The 19,305-nt window shown below is 43.7% G+C and overlaps 2 protein-coding genes across 2 annotated transcripts in view; one reads left to right on the top strand and one right to left on the bottom strand.

Annotated features, from left to right (window-relative positions):
• Nucleotides 1-612: 612 nt before the first annotated feature.
• NANOS1 (nanos C2HC-type zinc finger 1) lies at nt 613-1,994 on the top strand. The gene has a single exon (XM_021700016.2). The coding sequence runs from the start codon at nt 613-615 to the stop codon at nt 1,453-1,455; it is 843 nt and encodes a 280-aa protein (XP_021555691.1). The 3' UTR covers nt 1,456-1,994.
• Nucleotides 1,995-5,700: 3,706 nt separating this feature from the next.
• The window catches only part of EIF3A (eukaryotic translation initiation factor 3 subunit A), a 36,860-nt gene continuing 23,255 nt past the window's right edge, over nt 5,701-19,305 (bottom strand). The window contains exons 17-22 of the mRNA XM_021700226.2: nt 18,614-18,798; nt 13,963-14,051; nt 12,627-13,318; nt 9,252-9,477; nt 8,402-8,583; nt 5,701-6,925 (exon numbers count right to left, since the gene is read on the bottom strand). Coding sequence (XP_021555901.1) covers nt 6,696-6,925; nt 8,402-8,583; nt 9,252-9,477; nt 12,627-13,318; nt 13,963-14,051; nt 18,614-18,798 — 1,604 coding nt within the window. The 3' untranslated portion in view covers nt 5,701-6,695. The remainder of the gene's footprint in view (nt 6,926-8,401; nt 8,584-9,251; nt 9,478-12,626; nt 13,319-13,962; nt 14,052-18,613; nt 18,799-19,305) is intronic.

The raw sequence follows: 19,305 nt of genomic DNA on the forward strand, positions 1-19,305 counted from the left end.
GGGAGACCCAGGCCTGGTCACCTGCTCCGAACTCAAACCACAGCGCTCAGGCGAAGGCGGTCCCCAGCAGCAGCCCCTCCCCTCCCTTCCCCTCGTCTCCCCCTACTTCGCCCTCCCCTCCCAGCAGCGCAAGCAGGGCACGCCCCCTCCCCCAGATTTACCAATCGGCGTCCCGAGCGGCGCCCGTGGCGTAGGGGGCTCTGGTCAGCAGCCAATTAGCGCCCGGGCCCGAGGCGGCGCTTCGCCCGCCCCCTCGCAGAATGAAAGGCGCCCGCAGCTGGCGAGGCTGGCGCAGCGCGCGGGGCGCGGAAGCCGCGCGGGCCGGAGCGGAGCGCGCGCACTGGCTGCCCGCCCCCGGCGCGCCCGCCTCCGCTCCGCCTCCGTCCGAGGCGCGGGCAAGGAGGCCGGGGCGGGGTAGCACAGGGGGCAGGGCCGCGGCGGCGAGGCCGAGGTTGGGGGGGCGGGGGGGGGGGGCGGGGAGGAGCGGGACCCGATAAAAGGCTGCGAGGCGGCCCCCACCCCGCGGCAGGCCGGCGGGCAGGCTCGGCGCTTCCCTTCCGTCCGGCCCGCGCCGGCGGCGGGGAGGCGGCGCGCGCGGCCCGCAGCCCGCCCATGGAGGCTTTCCCTTGGGCGCCCCGCTCGCCCAGCCGCGGCCGCGCCCCCCCGCCCATGGCGCTCGTGCCCAGCGCCCGCTACGTGAGCGCCCAGGGCCCGGCGCACCCTCAGCCCTTCAGCTCGTGGAACGACTACCTGGGGCTCGCCACGCTCATCACCAAGGCGGTGGACGGGGAGCCGCGCTTTGGCTGCGCCCGCGGCGGCGGCGGCGGCGGCACCTCTCCGCCCTCCTCTTCCTGCTGCTCCCCCCACGCGGGGACCGGGCCCGGGGCGCTGGGGCCGGCCGACGACGACGACGACAGCGACGAGCCGGGGTCCCGGGGCCGCTACCTGGGCGGCGCGCTGGAGCTGCGCGCGCTGGAGCTGTGCGCGGGCCCCGCCGAGGCCGGGCTGCTGGAGGAGCGCTTCGCCGAGCTGAGCCCGTTCGCCAGTCGCGCCGCCGCCGTGCTGCTGAGCTGCGCGCCCGCCGCTGCAGCCCCTACCGCCGCCGAGGTGGCGCCGCGCGAGGAGCGGGCCCCGGCGTGGGCGGCCGAGCCCCGGCTGCACGCCGCCTCCGGGGCCGCCGCCGCCCGACTGCTCAAGCCCGAGCTGCAGGTGTGCGTGTTCTGCCGGAACAACAAGGAGGCGGTGGCGCTCTACACCACCCACATCCTGAAGGGACCCGACGGGCGAGTGCTGTGCCCGGTGCTGCGCCGCTACACGTGTCCCCTGTGCGGCGCCAGCGGCGACAACGCGCACACGATCAAGTACTGCCCGCTCTCCAAAGTGCCGCCGCCGCCCGCCGCCCGCCCGCCGCCGCGCAGCGCCAGGGACTGCCAGCCCGGGAAGAAGCTGCGCTGAGGGCCTGGGCTCCGGTCTGCTGCCACCTGACGCCACCAGGGTCACCGCCTGCCCGCGCGCTCATTTTCGGTCTGCGCACCATCTTTTCCTCGCTGTTGGAGAGGCCTGGAGCTCGGCAGTTAGCTCAACTTGGGAAGTCGTTTTGGTTTTGTTTTGTTTTTTTCAAAGCAAGCCGGCCGTACGGAGTACTTTCCTGTCGAAGAGCGGTTGAGACTAGACGCTAAAATCTTGATTTATCTGTGGTTTGTAGTTTGTGCACATCCGGACGGTGAAGGCTGGGTGTGTATTCCACTACCTGAAATATGGCAACTTAATGGCGCTGTTTATTTACTGTATACGTCAATCTATTTTAGATGCGCATCAGTATGAATTGTCTCAATCTAATCTCGGATGTTTAATTTTATGGAGGCACTTTACTAGGTCTAGAATATTTTTTTAAAAGCCTCATAACTGAAAACTGGCGATTTTATGGAATGTCGGCAAAATGACTATTTTATTGTTTGGAAACAATATTTCTTAGTTGTCCTTAGTCAGTTACTCTGATTCCAGGTGAAGCAAGCCCCTGGCGGCATCACCGTTTTGAAAAGTGAAGGTTTAGTAAACTTTCCAGTATTAATCTGTGTGGGTAGTCCCTCCTTGTGGCTTGTTTCAGTCTTGGCTGGAGGTGTAAAAATGCACAATCTGTAGCAGGTAGAACACAACTCCTTATCCTTTTATGTACCAGATCTTATTACTAAACTAGCAACTAGCATTTCCACCCTGAAAAATTGTGCCAAGTTATAATCCTATTGTGTATACACTTGGAAATTGGTGCTGTTTAAAAACTTGTGTATTTATACAGTAACAGTATATGAATTCATTTATCTTGCCTATTTGCTACTTGGCCTTTTGTCCATGCACCCACCTCCCCATTTCCAGTTCTTTAAAAACATTTGTAACATTAAGATCAAAAGGGAGCAGTATTAATTCACCCTGCTCAACTTCAGAGTTCCCCAATAGTAGAAAGCTCATTCCAGCCGTTGTCTCCCCAACTGAATGGAAGATGCAATCCTTTGAGCTCCGGGAAGACTAATGTAATAGCCTGTGTTCAAGAAGGTTCCACCATGGGCTGTGTCTGGCTTTAGGCACAGGCAGTCCTCAAACCAGAATAAGCACTGAAGGAATTATGGAGTAGGGGTTGAAGACAAGGAACACAGCCTCCCCCGTGCTCCGTTTTTCCCTGAAGACCCTAGTCTGTTTCTGGAATCCCACCACTTAACCCACAAAGGAGATTAGACCCTATCCTTAGGCCAACTTTAGCTCCCACCCTCATTCATAGCCATACCAGATGCCACACCATGGCTTGTAGCTACCATCAGGACAGATAGAGGAGGCAAAAACGGAGTGAATTAGGATAAATGTACAAAATACATCACTCTCTGAAAATGGCAGATTGTCATACCTACTTAGATACAAGTAGGAGAGTTCAGCTCCTTTATTAGACATTAGACTGCTTTTATATCAAACAGTTAACTTCCTCCACAGCAAATTGGCTTGAACACTCCTTTGAGGGTGTAAGAGAGGCTGAGGTAAATAATATTGGAAGGCTGTGAGCCTTTTTGGTCAAAGGAAGGGGGATGAGAACAAGGCGGAGAGATGCAGGCAAACAGTACGTCGGCCAAGAGAAATCCATTCCTGCTAGTCCAGCCCCAGAACACAGAACTTTAGATGTGACTAGTCTTAAACTCAAGGACCTTAATAAAACCATGTGATTACTTATTCTCTTTTGTTGTGCTAGAAAATACACATTTAATTTTGGTCTCAGGTAGTTGTCAGGTCAAGAGAATTCCTGTTACCTCTCCTACTGCTGTTCTACCTTTTCAAGAGCACTACAGTCCTTCTCCAGCACAGAAGGACTAGGCAGGCAAATACTTTGTATTTTCAAAGAGCCAAACTGTTACAGACACTGTATTTCTAGGTGTCAAGCACTTAGCTTTGACATGTTCAATATGAGAATTCCGCAGTGGTGAGATGTGCCTAATACAAATTTGATATTGACACCATCACAGTTTTACCGGCAAACATCATGTCCATTTAAAACACTGATATCAGCCCCCCTCAAATTTGCCTGTTTTCCAGCTAAAATTAAAACACTGGGAGTTAGAGCATGCACAGAGAGTATTACTACCATTAATCTTCTAGAGATCTCTTAGGAAAAGTATACTAACCACACTAAGGCACTTAGGAGGACCAAGCATAGAACTCTCAATCTAAAACTTTTAAGTACTTGCAAAATTAAATTTAGGGTGTGGGGCACCTGGCTGGCTCAGTGATAGAGCATGGCACTCTTGATCTTGGGAGTTGTAAATCTGAGCCCCACTTTGGCAAGTAGAGTTTACTTAAAAATTCAGGGTAAAAGAAACCTAATTTTTTAAAGTTTAAAGAAATACATAATAGTGTGACAAAGTTTTGTTTTTTAAGAATATGCCTGTGTTATTTGGCTAAAAACAAAACAATGCATGGAATCCTCAAAAGCGCTTTACCAGCTCTGCAGGCAGACTGCCTACCTTCTTGCTGGTCCTTTTCTGTAGACACATTTGCGGTGAGTGGCTTTTTATTCCTTTGGATTTTAGTTTTCCTATGCAGTCCTTTTTGGAAGCTGCAGAATTAACTTTGATTACAACAACTTTTGGTCTAAATTGTAAGCCAAAATTATCTATTTTAAAATTATACTACAAATATATCTACCTCAAGGGAAAGGGCAGGAAAGTTTCAGTGTTGGTCCTCACCTTCTAGTCTGTGCTTAACCACATGAGGAACATTCCTGCATTCCTTCCGGTGTCCAGTATCTATGTCAATTAGACTTGTAAAATTAGAAATGAATCTACAAAAGGTCTTTGGTAAAAAACAAAACACAGATAAAGCACATAAAAGCATCCCAACACCTAGATTCCCACCTCTTCTTGGAAGCCAGTAAGGACAACTAGGGGGATATAGAGTCTTTTCTGGGCCACTGTCTCCACCCTCAGATCCACATGTATTAGCAGCATGGTGTTCTTGTGTAAAAATGCAGAAGCCACTGGGAACATGAAGACATTCTACACACAGTGAGTAGATTGGATGTTCAGCTTTCCTTTGACACCTGTGAATACTGGGGGATGTAGGGGAAGGCTGTGAGGCCTTGAGTAGAAACTTAAGAGCAGGACCACAAAGCAGCAGCAGATTCTTCTGCCCCTATCCTGTGCCTGGGATTCCAACTCAGGACAAAGAACTTGGCATAGTATTTATCTGGGAAAGGGTTCTGGCAGGAAGGGTAGGTTTGCAGACTAGCCTAACCATCAGACATGCATCCATAACTCATCTAAATAAATCAGCTTAAATGAATGGTCCCCTGGGGCCAATCAGTGCTGTCACAGGTACAGTCCTGTTCTAATGATTGGGGAGACTCAGCAGGTTACTGCCCCAAGTTCATCAATTTGTTAAAAAGAGTAGGCCCTCTCCCCAAAGACCTTTTAAGATTTCCACTTGTTTGAAATACTAGATATTAAGGAAATTAAGTGTTGAAAAAAGTCGTTTCCATCACCGGTAACATCAAACAGAAAAGGCTGCATCTGATTATTTTTAAAAAAGCATCAATACTCCCTCTTCTGGCCGCCTTATAGCTGTACCAACAGGAATTCTCACCACCACCCAATACTGGAAATAATTTGCATGTCTGTAGCCACTACCAATTTGCTACTGATATTCTCTGAAATTATATTTTTTCTAATTTCAGGGGAATACCGAAAATAGTAAGCCACCCACCTACCCAGACCCCATGCATACAAGCTCACAGAGAGGACAGCATTATAAGGAAACTAAGGGGTTCCTGAATTAAGGAAGGAAACATCCTAGCCACGTTGGCTTTCTATTTGAGTTATTTTCTTTGATCCTAAACACAGACATTTAATGGCAACAACAACAAAAAAAACCTCAAAACAGGGAGCCTGGGTGGCTCAGTTGGTTAAGCGACTGCCTTCGGCTCAGGTCATCCTGGAGTCCCTCGGATCGAGTCCCACATCGGGCTCCCTGCTTGGCAGGGAGTCTGCTTCTCCCTCTGACCCTTCCCCCTCTCATGTGCTCTCTCTCATTCTCTCTCTCTCAAATAAATAAATAAAATCTTTAAGAAAAAAAAAAAAAACCTCAAAACAAGCTCAACTAGATATACAAACTCACAATAGTAAGCAAACCACTTTGACTGTAACTACAAATCAACACTAAAACAAATTCTGTAAGTATTTTATTTATCATTGAAGAAAAAACACAGCAGCAAGTTCTGTGTTGGCTTCAATAAGACGAAATAGTTAATCTTTGACATAGCTACGACACTCCAAAATTGAAGTCAACACAGTCATTACTACAAATTACTTGTTGAAAGAATCTATCCTGAAGAGAAAGAAAATTAGGAAAAAGAATTTAAACAATTCCTCCAAACCACACATTTATAAATATTGTCGTATTTAAAATGCTTCAAAGGCATGAATTCTCCATTAATGGAAAAGCAGTTTGCTATTGGCAACAGAAAAAACTCAGCAATAGTTTACCAAATGCTTTAAAATTTAAAAGCCGTAACTGATTTGGATTCACACTTGAGCAGTATTCTTGTCATTACAATAATGACTGCAAATTGCTTTATACTCACCTCTCAAGTAAAAGCTACAGAAAATCCCGCTGCATCCAATGTTTGTAATGTTTACTGCACTTATAGTGAACCTAAAAACTTTCTAAATGTAGTTAATAGAGTAAATACCTCAAGATACCTAGAGGTATGTCTCAACCGCTAATGATGTGGAAGTCGTTTCAGCCCCTGCTTTTGAAGAGTCTTCAAATACATTTTCTCTAACAGAACCCTACCTCATTCCAAATTAATATAGTATTTCAAAAACAAAAGAAAAAGATCAGTTCTATACCAAGATACAGGTGTTACTCCATACCTGACAGGTTCACATTTCCAATTTATTTTTTAGTTTTTTTTTTTTTGTAAACAAATGATTGATGAAATAATGCAACACCTTAAATTCCAGAAAATGGCCCACCTGGCCAACCTCCTGTGGACACGGTGCACAATCAATCTATTATAGAAGATTAATACAAGTTCATGCTTTTTGTTATGATGAGACAACATTAAAGAATCCAATTTAGACTGGTTGAAGCACAAGTATGATAATCCTTGAATGTGATCAAACCTATGTGAGACATGAGTTTGAATCCATTATCGAGATTTAACGTCGTACCGTGGTCCATCCATCTTCATCAGTCTCGTTTTTAGTACGACGAAGAGATTCCCTATCTTTCTCAGCTCTCCATGAGGCCTTCTCTTTTTCACCTTCTCTTTCTCTATCTCGGTCTCTTTCTCTGTCTCTTGAAAGAGCTGGGGGAGGAACACGACGAGGGGCTTCCCGCTCTTCTGCCCGCTCATCTTTCCTGTCATCAGCACGCCTCCAAGAACTTGCTAAAAAGTTTAATTAAAAGAAAAAGAGTAAGTTTGTACCATATTGTACTGGCTCAGACTAAACAGAACTTCAGCGAGAGAAATGCCTCCAAATACTCAGAAATCCCGTACTATAAAAGTAACAATAGGGCGCCTGGGTGGCTCAGTTGGTTAAGCGACTGCCTTCGGCTCAGGTCATGATCCTGGAGTCCCAGGATGGAGTCCCACATCAGGCTCCCTGCTCGGCGGCGGGGAGCCTGCTTCTCCCTCTGACCCTCCCCCATCTCGTGCTCTCTCTCTCTGTCTCATTCTCTCTCTCAAATAAATAAATAAAATCTTTAAAAAAAACAAAAGTAACAATATAGAATCCCCATTAAAAAAAAAAATCAATAAAATCTAAATATATTTTAATCATTTTGATACAATTTTTGGCAAATCCTTCAAAACAACATACAGACAAGAGATAAAACTCAAGGGGTGCCTGGGTGGCTCAGTCGTTAAGCGCCTGCCTTCGGCTCAGGTCATGATCCCAGGGTCCTGGGATCGAGCCCCGCATCAGGCTCCCTGCTCCATGGGAAGCCTGCTTCTCCTTCTCCCATTCCCCCTGCTTGTGTTCCCTCTCTCGCTGTGTCTCTGTCAAATAAAAAAAATCTTAAAAAAAAAAAAGAGAGCTATAACTCAAATTTGCCAACAGGAAGAAACCACTGGCCTGGGAAGTGTCCTAACTGTCACAATAATTTAAGACAAGGTGACAAAAATCTGAATGAAATTTTTAAAATAAAACTTCTGGCTCTTGTTGAAGAAATAGTAACAGCGAAATGGCCATAAGCATACTTCACAGGTTAATATAAGAAAAACCCTTGTAATCCCATTGTACAAATGAAAAAAGTTTGTGAGGCAACTAAAGTGCAATGGCCATTTTCAACATTACAAGTTTCTTGTTTTTTTTTTTAATTGAAGTTTCAACTGTCACAATTCCAGAATAAGAATATTTTACACTTTGTGCTTATCTACCAAGATCTTACTTTTAAACAACTGACAAACTGTTTCCTAGTTACATAAACCTCTAAAGCAATATATACTGCTTACCATCCAATTAGCCTACTGCTATACTTTCAATTTAGGTATGAGCTACTTTAGAGTGACTACTAAGTTTATGAGAACTGTGAATTTTTTTAAAAAATTTATTATTTGAGAAGGAGAGAACAAGCGAGCTGGAGGGGGAGGGAGGGAATATCAAGCAGACTACCTGCTGAGCACGGAGCCCCATGTGAGGCTTGATCTCACAACCCCGAGGAAATCATGACCTGAGCCAAAATCAAGAGTCAGATGCTTAACCGACTGAGCCACCCAAGCGCCCTGAGAACTATGAATTCTAAACTGAATATTCACTATCTTATTTCTGATGTTTATAAGAATGGATGAGGCAATAAAACCCCAAATTTCCTCAAAAATTATTGTTTTCCAATAGTTCAGCAACGTGCAGACCATCCATACCTTCTTCACGTTCTGATCTAAGAGGAGGTCCTCTTCGGTCTCTGTCATCTCGCCTCTCCCTTAGATCACGGCGATCATCTCTCTCCCGACGACGGTCATCCCGATCCCTATCTTCACGGCGATTTGAATCTCTCCAGCTCGAAGATTCTTCCGCTGGTCCTCTTCTCCAGCCTCCTTCATCCCTGGAATCATTCAAAATGACATGCTGAAGTTCTGTCGTTAAGACTCCAGAGAGCACATTCAAGTTGATGTTCACAGAGTTTACAAATATAACAGGGATGACCTTTAAATTTCTGCCTTGATCTCAATCTGATGCTTCAGGTGTAGAGGTCGAATGAGAACGTCTGGACCTGTGCTGTCCAACACAGCAAGCACTACTCGTATACAGCTACTTAAATACAAATTAACCGAAACAGAATCAAGACGTTCTGTCAATAGCACTAACCACACTCCAAATGTTCAACAGCCAAATGTGCTTGCTGGCTACCATACTGGGCACTGCAGATACAGGATGCTTTCATCCCTGCAGAAAACTGTATTAAATGGTGTTGGTCTAGATTCATCAGCATAAAGCCACTCAGGCCAGAAGCAGCAAGTTAGAACTGTTACCGCTAATAAAAATCCAAGGGGCTTTTGATAGGGCTATAAAACTGAGTAACTAAACCACAGGGGAAAGGCAATGGGCTGGCAAAGATACCTGTGTAACTAAAGAGTCCTACCACCCAGTGTCAGCCTCACTTTCTCAACTTTATTAAGAGGGGACATTCAATTGAGGCACAAAGCACACAATTTCTCAAAGAGAATTTAAGAGAATCCTAACTGTAATTCCACAAAGAGTTCCAAAGCAAACCTAGGTCGTCGGAAGCGGTCCTCTCGATCCCCATCTCGCTCTCTGTCCCGCTCTCGCTCTCTCTCTCGGTCTCTTTCTTTCTCTGGGTCCTTGTCGTTTTCGTCACGATCTTGGCTTTCTCTCTCTCTCTCTTTTTCCCTATCCCATTCACGTTCTTCTGATGGTCTTGATTCTCGAGGTGGACCCCAACTCTCTTCTCTGGCTTTTTCTTTCTCTCTCCATCCACCTGTTTTTATTTTTATTTAAAAAAAAAAAAAAAGGCAAAAAAATTTTATACTCAAGAAACACAGATTAGTAACAATGAATAGAGATCTGAATGTTGACATTAATACCACCACTGTAAGTGCTAATTTAAGACATTCCGACCTCATTTAAAAGAAAACTAAAGTTAACTTATTTTACAGAATCACCGGCTCCTATTTATGACTACCTATCACTGTTTTTCTAACATAAAGGGAGGAAGGAACATGTAAGATAAGGGAAATTTATATAGTCTGGGCTGAGTGTTCCATATGCTGAGATTTCAGATGTAAAAATCTGTTCTGATGGTAAACAGACAACTCATTTTAAGCAAAAAACTTAAAGAGTCAGAGGTAGGAGCCAGATCTCTGAGAGAGCCCCAATTGTAATTTCATTCATACCTTTCATTTTCAAAAACCTTTATTACCAAAAACTTTCTTTTCATATTCTTGCCCTCCACCATTTACCACCCATGCAATCATGGAACAAAGATAAATCCTTCGACCAGTATCTCACACTTAGCCATGGGATGGCCCAAATCAATAAATGTCATATATATGCACAAAGAGGCCAAAGGGAACAGATTTAAATGAAAAATCTATTACGGGGCGCCTGGGTGGCTCAGTCGTTGAGTGTCTGCCTTCGGCTCAGATCACGATCCCAGGGTCCTGGGATCGAGCCCCGCAGCGGGCTCCCTGCTCAGCAGGAAGCCTGCTTCTCTCTCTCCCACTCCCCCTGCTTGTGTTCCCCCTCTCGCTGTGTTGTGTCTCTGTCAAATAAATAAAATCTTAGAAAAAAAAATCTATTACAAGGTTAATTACTATTGTCGCTAATATCTGTATTATCATGTGCCACAGCACTATTCTAAACCTTCTGTGTATATGAGCTCATTTAATCCTATCCATAGCTTTGAGCTAAATAGATCCCATACCTGCTAATTTACCTACTTGCTGAAATGTACTTGTAAACTGCTAACGTGAACACTCGGGCACTCTGTCACCCACAGACACGTGTAGAGCGATCAAATACTTCGAGTTGCCCACAGAGCATGTTCACAGTAGAGGTCGAAAAAGGCAACGCTTTGTCCTCTTGCTGCAGCTCTCATACTTTAAAACAAGTAACCCTTTTGGTGGTCTGTTGAGTGACAGGTTTTCTCATTTCTGTGCTTTGTTGGTGATTTCACTTTTTTTTTTAAAGATTTTATTTATTTATTTGAGAGAGAGAATGAGATAGAGAGAGCAGGAGAGAGGGGAGGGTCAGAGGGAGAAGCAGACTCCCTGCCGAGCAGGGAGCCTGATGCGGGACTCGATCCTGGGACTCCAGGATCATGACCTGAGCCGAAGGCAGTCGCTTAACCAACTGAGCCACCCAGGCGCCCGGTGATTTCACTGTTTAAAATGGCCCTCAGGCACTGTGCTCAAGTGCTGTCTAGTGTCCCAAGCACGAGAAGGCAACGGATGTGTCTTCCAGGAAAAACACTCATGTTAGAGAAGCTTCATTCAGAAGTTATAGCGCTACTGGCCGTAAGTTCAATGTTAATGAACCAACAACATGAATTAAATAAGGTATCTTTTTTTTTTTTTTAAAGATTTTATTTATTTATTTGAGAGAGAGAGAATGAGAGAGAGCAAGCACATGAGAGGGGGGAGGGTCAGAGGGAGAAGCAGACTCCCCGCCAAGCAGGGAGGCCGATGCGGGACTCGATCCAGGGACTCCAGGATCATGACCTGAGCCGAAGGCAGTCGCTTAACCAACTGAGCCACCCAGGCGCCCTAAATAAGGTATCTTTAAAACAGAAATGCACAAAGAAGGTGTTCACTGGCTGACAGAAATGCTGTGACCAGAGGCCTTATGAGGACCAAACCTATACTTCCCTTAGGAGCAATGGTTCAGTATTCATAGTGACTTTATATAAAACATTTATCATGACGTAGTAAGAATCTATGACACTGTTCTCCCCATTTTACACAAGAACAGGAAAGACACACAACCAGACAGTGGAATGAACTCAGACCAGAAGAGATAGAAATATGGCACAGAAGGAAAGGAGGCTACTCGCTGAAATCTTCGTGTAGAATGGATTACTCTGGTTACTGCACCAAGACTAGACCTGGGAGTGGGAGAGCCTACGGGGACCCGCAGCAGCAAGAGTTCAAGGAAGGAATAATGGTGGCTCAGAGCCAAGTACGTGCAGGGAAGTGGGTGGATCTGAAGAACATTAAGAAGGTAGAACTGAACTAAACAAAACATTTAACATAAAAGGACGAAAGCCGGCAAAGGAAAACTCCCAGACCCCTAGCTTATACAATCAGATGGACGGTGGTGGCCCTGAAGAGAAGCGTGTGGGTGAGAATTCAGTTTCGACAGGATGAATATGACGTGTCACAGACACTTCTAGGTAGAAATGTGCTATGTGCAACATGCAGCTGGAAACATGGGTCTGAAGGTAAGGAAAGAAGTCACCCAGAGAAGACAGCAAGAGAAATCACAAACTTATATACAACTGCTCAAGAACAATAAAATTTGAAAACATGAGCAAGCCCAAGACTGAGAAAGTAAGAAACTGAGCTCTTCCCATATAGTATAACCCCACGGTTGACAGAGGAGTGCAAGACAAATATTGAGTAAGTGGATTTTTTCAATATTTACATGAAAAGGCTGGTCTAGGACAGAACCAGAAGAACACCAATACTTAAGGGATGGGCATGGGAACAAGAGTCCTCAAAGAAGCAGTCAACAGGCAGAAGGAAAACAAAGTACACATCACTAAAGCAGAAAAAGGGGTAAAGTTCTTTAACTTCTTTTGGTGCGTGGGACATGGAAGCCAAGCTCCGTATATAAAAATCACTGCACAGATACCTAAGGAAAGATAAAAGACCAGTTTACCTGGAAACTAATAATAATACAGCCTGATCGCTGTCATACATAATTAAAATTTCACTTTTTCAGCTGAAGAATAACTTTTTGTTTAGATATCAAAATATAATCAGTCATTTGAGATGTCCCCTATTTGAAATAACCTGATTATCATCCTCAGAATAGTGATTAGCTCATGTAAGATTTCACTCTCTATTTGTAAGACACCTCAGATTCTATAAAGCATCTAAGCAGTTTTTCTGAATACCAGAATTTTACCTGGCTTGACAAACGGTCTCCAGGGACCAGGTCTTGAGTCATCACCCCTTCTCGGAATCCGATCATCATCCATGTTTCTCCAAGGCCCCCGGTCATCATCTGCACTGCGCCTAGAAATTCTGTCATCATCAGTACTCCTCCAAGGTCCTCGATCATCATCCAGCCCACGCCTGGGACCCCGGTCATCATCCATGCCCCGCCTGGGACCCCGATCATCGTCAGCATTACGCCAGGAAGACCGCTCATCATCTGCACCTCCTCGCCGTGGCCCCCGGTCCTCATCCATCCCACGTCTTGGTCCTCTGTCCTCATCAGCTGTTCGCCAGCTTCCTCTGTCCTCATCCAGTCCCCGTCTAGGTGGTCTATCATCATCCGCATGACGCCAGCTCCCCCTATCTTCATCACCAATTCGTCTGGGAGGCCTGTCGTCATCCATGCTCCGCCTGGGACCCCGATCATCATCAGCATTACGCCAGGAAGGCCGGTCGTCATCTGCCCCACGGCGAGAGAACCGGTCTTCATCAAGACCACGTCTAGGACCTCTGTCATCATCCATGCCACGCCGGGGAATGCGATCATCATCTGGTCTAAGAGAAGACTCTCTCTCTTCCTCATCTCCCAAACGCCTTGGTCGATCTTCCTCTCTTCTATGAGGCCTTTCCTCATCCCGCCCCTCTCCACGTCTCCACTCCCTACAGAGCAACAAGCCAAACATCTTTAAGAGTCCATTTTCTGAAAAGCACATGATCTTTTGGGGAATTATTTCACTCCCTTTTAAAAACCACTGCAGCCTAAATTCATTATTCCTAGTCCTGAAAAAATATGTGCTCCTAATAAAAAATAACACAATATAAAATCTTACATCAACAAATAAAGCAACTACCTTAAAAAGGTGTCTAATTGCACTTTATAAGAAGCATCCAATTTCTAAATCTATTACTATGACCTTTCAAAATTCAATTTCTGTATAGGACTTATGACCAACAATCTTGCCTATCATGAGCAGGCATTTTTAAAGGATGGTTCAAATCTACTTAATAAATTTAAAGGAAAAGGAAAATATGTTCTAGAACTGTTCATTCTTACTGTAATCTTAATAGTATTCAGTTAGGGAACAAAAAAATCTGAAGCATGTATTTGTCAAAATATTTAGAAAGTCAGTAATTTCGGCACTGTTGAAGTAAACTATGAAAAACATTTCTGTAACAGACATGCATACAGTTCTTCACGATTCTCCTTTCCACACCTCCACAAAATAAACCAAACTTAAAACCTGCTATAAAGTATTATGTAGGGCCTATGACTAATCAACACTATTGTCCTTGACTCTACTTACTTCTCTGGTGGGCCTCTTCTCCATTCGGAATCTACTTCGGGTCCTTTCCTCCAGGTGCCTTCTGAATCTCTGTCTCCCCAGCGAGAGTCCTACATTCACCAAAGTTAATGTGAGGCACTACATGGCAACACTTACTACAATTACTGGTTGTTACCAAATGTCTTTGCACTTTACATCAATCTAAAGTCCTTAAATATAAACAAGTTTTAAAGTTGTTTCTTTTTTAGCCTTAAGTCAGAGTGACAGTACAGTGAAACTGGCATTCTCATGTATCGAGTGGCTGTATAAATAAAATACCACCTGAAAGTAATCTGGGACCCACCCCCCCCCCCCCCCCCCCAGAATTACTAAAATATCTACAGATCTCCTTCGACTTCAGATTTTCCTTCTGAGATTATGTGAAAACAGCTCAGTGCCCTAAACGTACATCGCAGTGCCTACTAAACAGAGGTGGAACAAATGAAATGTCAAATGGGGGGTGGCTCAATTAACAGTTACTTCCCTCTTCAAAATACTATGTTGTCATTAAAAATTATGGAAAGGGTGTGGGGAGATAAACACCCTGCAAGCAGAAATGTAAACGTAGTACAGCCTTTGTAGAGAGCAGCACGCACAACGTTAATCACCAACACCTCTGACACAGCTTGACTGCTCGACAAACATAACCTGAGGCCACAATCAGCAATTAAGAATACTGTGGAAAATATGAAACAAGACTTAGGGCAGGGGTGGAAGGAGAAAGATAAAAATCTAACAAAGTTAACAATCCCAAGTAGATGAGTAAGAGGATCTTCATTTAAACTTTAGAAGTGTTTTGGAAACAAAACCCTCCAATAACAACTAGCGTTAAGAAGCAGTGAAGGGTAACAGCCAGATGGTAAGTCATCTGCCATCATAACTGACTCTGGACTCTTGTGGTGGAGGTTGTTCTAAGAGACTTTCCCAAGTGGACACCGTGGGAGAGAAAGGAACACAAATGTCAATGAAATTTATGGTCACTACAATGGAGGGACCAAGTTCCTCCCACTCTTCACACTCACCCTACAAATTAAACTCTGAACAAAGAATTCAAGTTATTAGAGGTTTTCATAGAACTAGCACCTCAAAAGAGATTTTTAGGGATGGCTATGATAGCTGTTAAACAAAAAGAATTCTAAAAAGTAACATGAGGGACACATGGGTGGCTCAGTCAGTTAAGCGTCTGCTTTCGGCTCAGGTCATGATCCCAGGGTCCTGGGATGGAGCCTCACACTGGCTCTTTGCTTAGCAGAGAGCCTGCTTCTTCCCCTGCCTGCCACTCCCCCTGCTTGTGTGCTCCCCCCCCATGACAAATAAGTAAAATTAAAAAAAAAAAAAAAAAAGTAATACTATGATTGGCAAAAATTTTTAACTCAAATGATAGATCAAACAGAACAGGCCCTGCTAATAAACATATAAACTGAACAGGAATCTCAAGGAACCAGCTACAAAAGGATAAAGAGATGAAAAGAGTGAAACATTAAAACAGAAAGAAAAGGACTTTTAAAGGCAAATATAGACAACAGGAGAAAAAATTTCCATCAGCTAAAGAAATTTAGTCTTCTCTAAGGTAAACAGATCGCATCCTCTGACTAAAAAGGCACAAGTGGCCAAAAAGGGTTAATGATAAAGACTATATACACTTAGGGGACTAGACACAGTCTCAGTAAAATCTTTACACTCCCTTTACCCCAAGGATAGAGAAAATTCTGAAAGTTCCCAAGGAATAAAACAGAGTATCTACAGAAGTAACAAGACCAAGACTTTTATCAAGATCCCCTCCCATCCCCTGTGTACTAGGACAGTAAGCACTGTCTCGAAACTTCCGAGGGAGGATTTTGAAGGGACAAAATCATCACACAATTTTTCAACTGTGAGAAAAAAACAAAACCTCTTTTGAGACATACACAAAGACAGCCTGGAAAAAAAAAACCCTGAAAGGATATACAAAACCAACAAAAATGTATCTGCAAAGGAGAAGAGGTGACACAGTATAAACATATTTGAAACTAAACAGTGTTTGCCAATATGGTTGTACAACTGTTAAGGGAGTCCTGAATAGAGAACATGTTTTAATGAGCTGGAAGTAAAAATGCTCCACTTATCCCAATGAAACAAAACTAAAGGCATGCTCAGAATTTTTTGTTCAGAGAAGACAGTTCTTAAAATATACAGTTTGTGAAGTTTAGATAAATTTTAAGAAAAAAATGGATGGTAATCACTAGAAGAATACAAAAAAAATGAACTGAGAAAAGTTCTTAAATTTGGCTTAAAGGAAAAGGTAGCAAGGACATGGAAGTAAATAAAAAGCTCTAAACTAAATGTTAAGAATAAAACCAAATACAGTCATTACCATGTTAAATGTGAATATATAAATCTAAAGATTCTCCAACTGAAAGGGAAGGGAGGAAGAGGGAGGCACAAAACAGAAACAAAAGGCTGAAAATGAACGAAAGGATGAATAGACATTTGCAAAAACTAAATTAAAAAAACAGAAACCCATAATCACAGCAAGTTACCTCCCTTTCTTCACAATATGAAGCTCCCATAAATTAACAGAATGTAATAAATTAAAATAACACAACACTTCTAATTCCATACATACACAGAGAAATTTGTGCCCAACAGAAAAAGAATACACGTAACACATGTTTTAGGACACAAGGGGAGAATGTATTGAATTCCAAAAAATTAGAAATCATACAAACCAGGGGCGCTTGGGTGGCTCAGTCGGTTAAGCATCTACACTTGGTTTCAGCTCAGGTCATGATCCCAGGGTTACATCAAGCCACATGGGGCTCAGCAGGGAATCAGCCTATCCCTCTCCCTCCCCTTATGCCCCTTCCCCCACCAGCCAGGGTGCGCACACTCTCTCAAATTTATTTTTTATTTTTTAAAACAATCATATAGGCCACGTTCACTAATATTGAAGAAGTAAAAATAAAAATTAGCAACAAGAATAACAAAACCAAAAATCTATCCATATATATCTTAAAAAGAAATCAAAGAATAGCAGGTCCTCCAGTAAAGAGAATTGACACCAGTGTGGCAGAAAGGAATGGAGAAAGGCAGGCAAGAAATCCTCCAGCTACTCACCTCTTAACTTAAAAAATAAGTATCTTGTTTAAGGGGAAACATGGGCACATCCAAGGGAAAACAAAGAACATGCAGATAATGTCACAGAAACATGGTAAGGCATCAAACTAGCTTGGAAGGGATAGAGTATATAGGTGACTAAGAGGAAAATGGTGACAGATGAAGCTGATGGAAAGCAGCAAACTAGAAAAGCCTGGACTGCTAAGGCAGGTTTTACCTTTGGCTAGAAGTACTGAGTACCAACCAAAAGGAAGATGTGAAACACAAGAGCAGGTACAACGATCAAATATGCGTTTCAGGGGGGGAAAAAAAAAATCAAGCAGACCACAATGTAGAGAAGGTCTAAAGCTGGGGAAGATTATAATCAGAGAAAATAGTAAGGAGACCAGTAAATAATACAGGCAAAAGGAAATTCTGAATTAAGGCAGTAATGTAGGAACAGAAAGGAGAGGAAGGGGTAGATTCAAAACTCCATGATTAAGTGGGTTAACGGTGTCATCAATCAGAAGCAGGAGTTAGAGACACAAGATAATCAGAGACACAAGATAGAGGAAACACAGGTCAGTTTTGGACATGTGTGCATATTAATTAAAAATAAATATTCAGGGGCGCCTGGTGGCTCAGTCGGTTAAGCGGCTGCCTTCGGCTCAGGTCATGATCCTGGAGTCCCAGGATCGAGTCCCGCATCGGGCTCCCTGCTCAGTGGGGAGTCTGCTTCTCCCTCTGACCCTCCCCTCTCTCATGCTCTGTCTCATTCTCTCTCTCAAATAAATAAATAAAATCTTCAAATAAATAAATAAATAAATAAATAAATATTCAGAGCAGCATTTGAATCATAGGAGTATTTTTTTTTTAAAGATTTTATTTATTCATAAGAGACAAACAGAGAGAGGCAGAGGGAGAAGCAGGCTCCCCACTGAGCAGGGAGTCCGATGCGGGACTCGATCCCAGGACCCTGGGATCATGACCTGAGCCGAAGGCAGACGTTTAACCATCTGAGCCACCCAGGCACCCCATGGGAGTATTGTTAAAATGCAGATTCTAATTCAGGTCTGACATTGGGCCTGAGATTCTGCATTTCTAGCAAGCTCCCAAGAGATGGTCAATATTCATTGCTGGTCCACCAGACCCATCTTTGAGTACTAAGAAGTTAGACAACTCACATCATCCTCTGAACTCACAGTATCCTCTGAACTCACAGTAACCCCCTTTAAGGAAAATAGAACAGTCCTTCTTCCATATACTAAAGAATGTTCTTTTGTCAAATACTGAAGTCTTAGAAGACTGACACTTCATTCTTATAGAGAAGATTTCTAAAAAGAAGCCTAAAATCCCAGCTCTGCTAAGGTAAGTCTAATTTTCCCCCCTTAGGAACCTATATTTGTCAAGACAAAGTAATACCAGACTTTAAGAGAGATAAATGCAACCAATTTGAAACACCAAGCCCAGACACTGACATGTGCAGAGGTATATGGATCATGCAAGAGAACTGGGTGACAAACACATCGCATAAAAACAGAGTAACTCCTATACTCACCTTTCTAGAAAGTGGATCATCACCAAGCCTTCTCTCTTCCTCTCTGCGCCGTTCCCTTTCTTCAATTTCCAGCTCTCTTTGGCGTTTTTTCCTTTCTACTTCTTCTAATTTCTTGACCCTCTCCTGATACTCTCGTAGCTCTTCCTCGCGTTTGGCCCGTTCGGCACGCTCTCTCTCTTCACGCTCTGTATAACAAATTAGAGTTATAAAGTATGCCTCTACCTGCGTCTTTCCGCTCTTGCTAGGTCTAGTTTGCTGGTATTGAACAGGCAACATAAAGTAGAAGGAAAATTTTTTTTATATTTTAAGTAGTTTATATCAGCTAAGGGGCAGAAGATATTCAAGTAAAACAAGTATTATGCCACTCAACATGAATAGTTTTGTAATGATAAGAAGATACCTGAATCCCTCCCCAACTCCTGAACATCTGCGATTTCCAGATAAAGAATCATTTGACAGACTTCATCTGGCACTGTTCCTCAATAAATATTACTATTACATAAAATACAGTGATAAAAATCAAGAAGTGATACTATTTTTTAAGAAACACCAAAAATATGGAAATAAGCTGGTAGAGGAAATAACATCCTCACCTATAACAAACTTCAGGCAACTAAAAACTAAGTTCTAGTTAGTTGCAGTTAAGAAGCCAATGATCCAGAACGCCTGGGTGGCTCCCAGTCGGTTAAGCG

This window comes from Neomonachus schauinslandi, chromosome 6 (assembly GCF_002201575.2).
Source record: "Neomonachus schauinslandi chromosome 6, ASM220157v2, whole genome shotgun sequence".
Taxonomy (NCBI): Eukaryota; Metazoa; Chordata; class Mammalia; order Carnivora; family Phocidae; genus Neomonachus; species Neomonachus schauinslandi.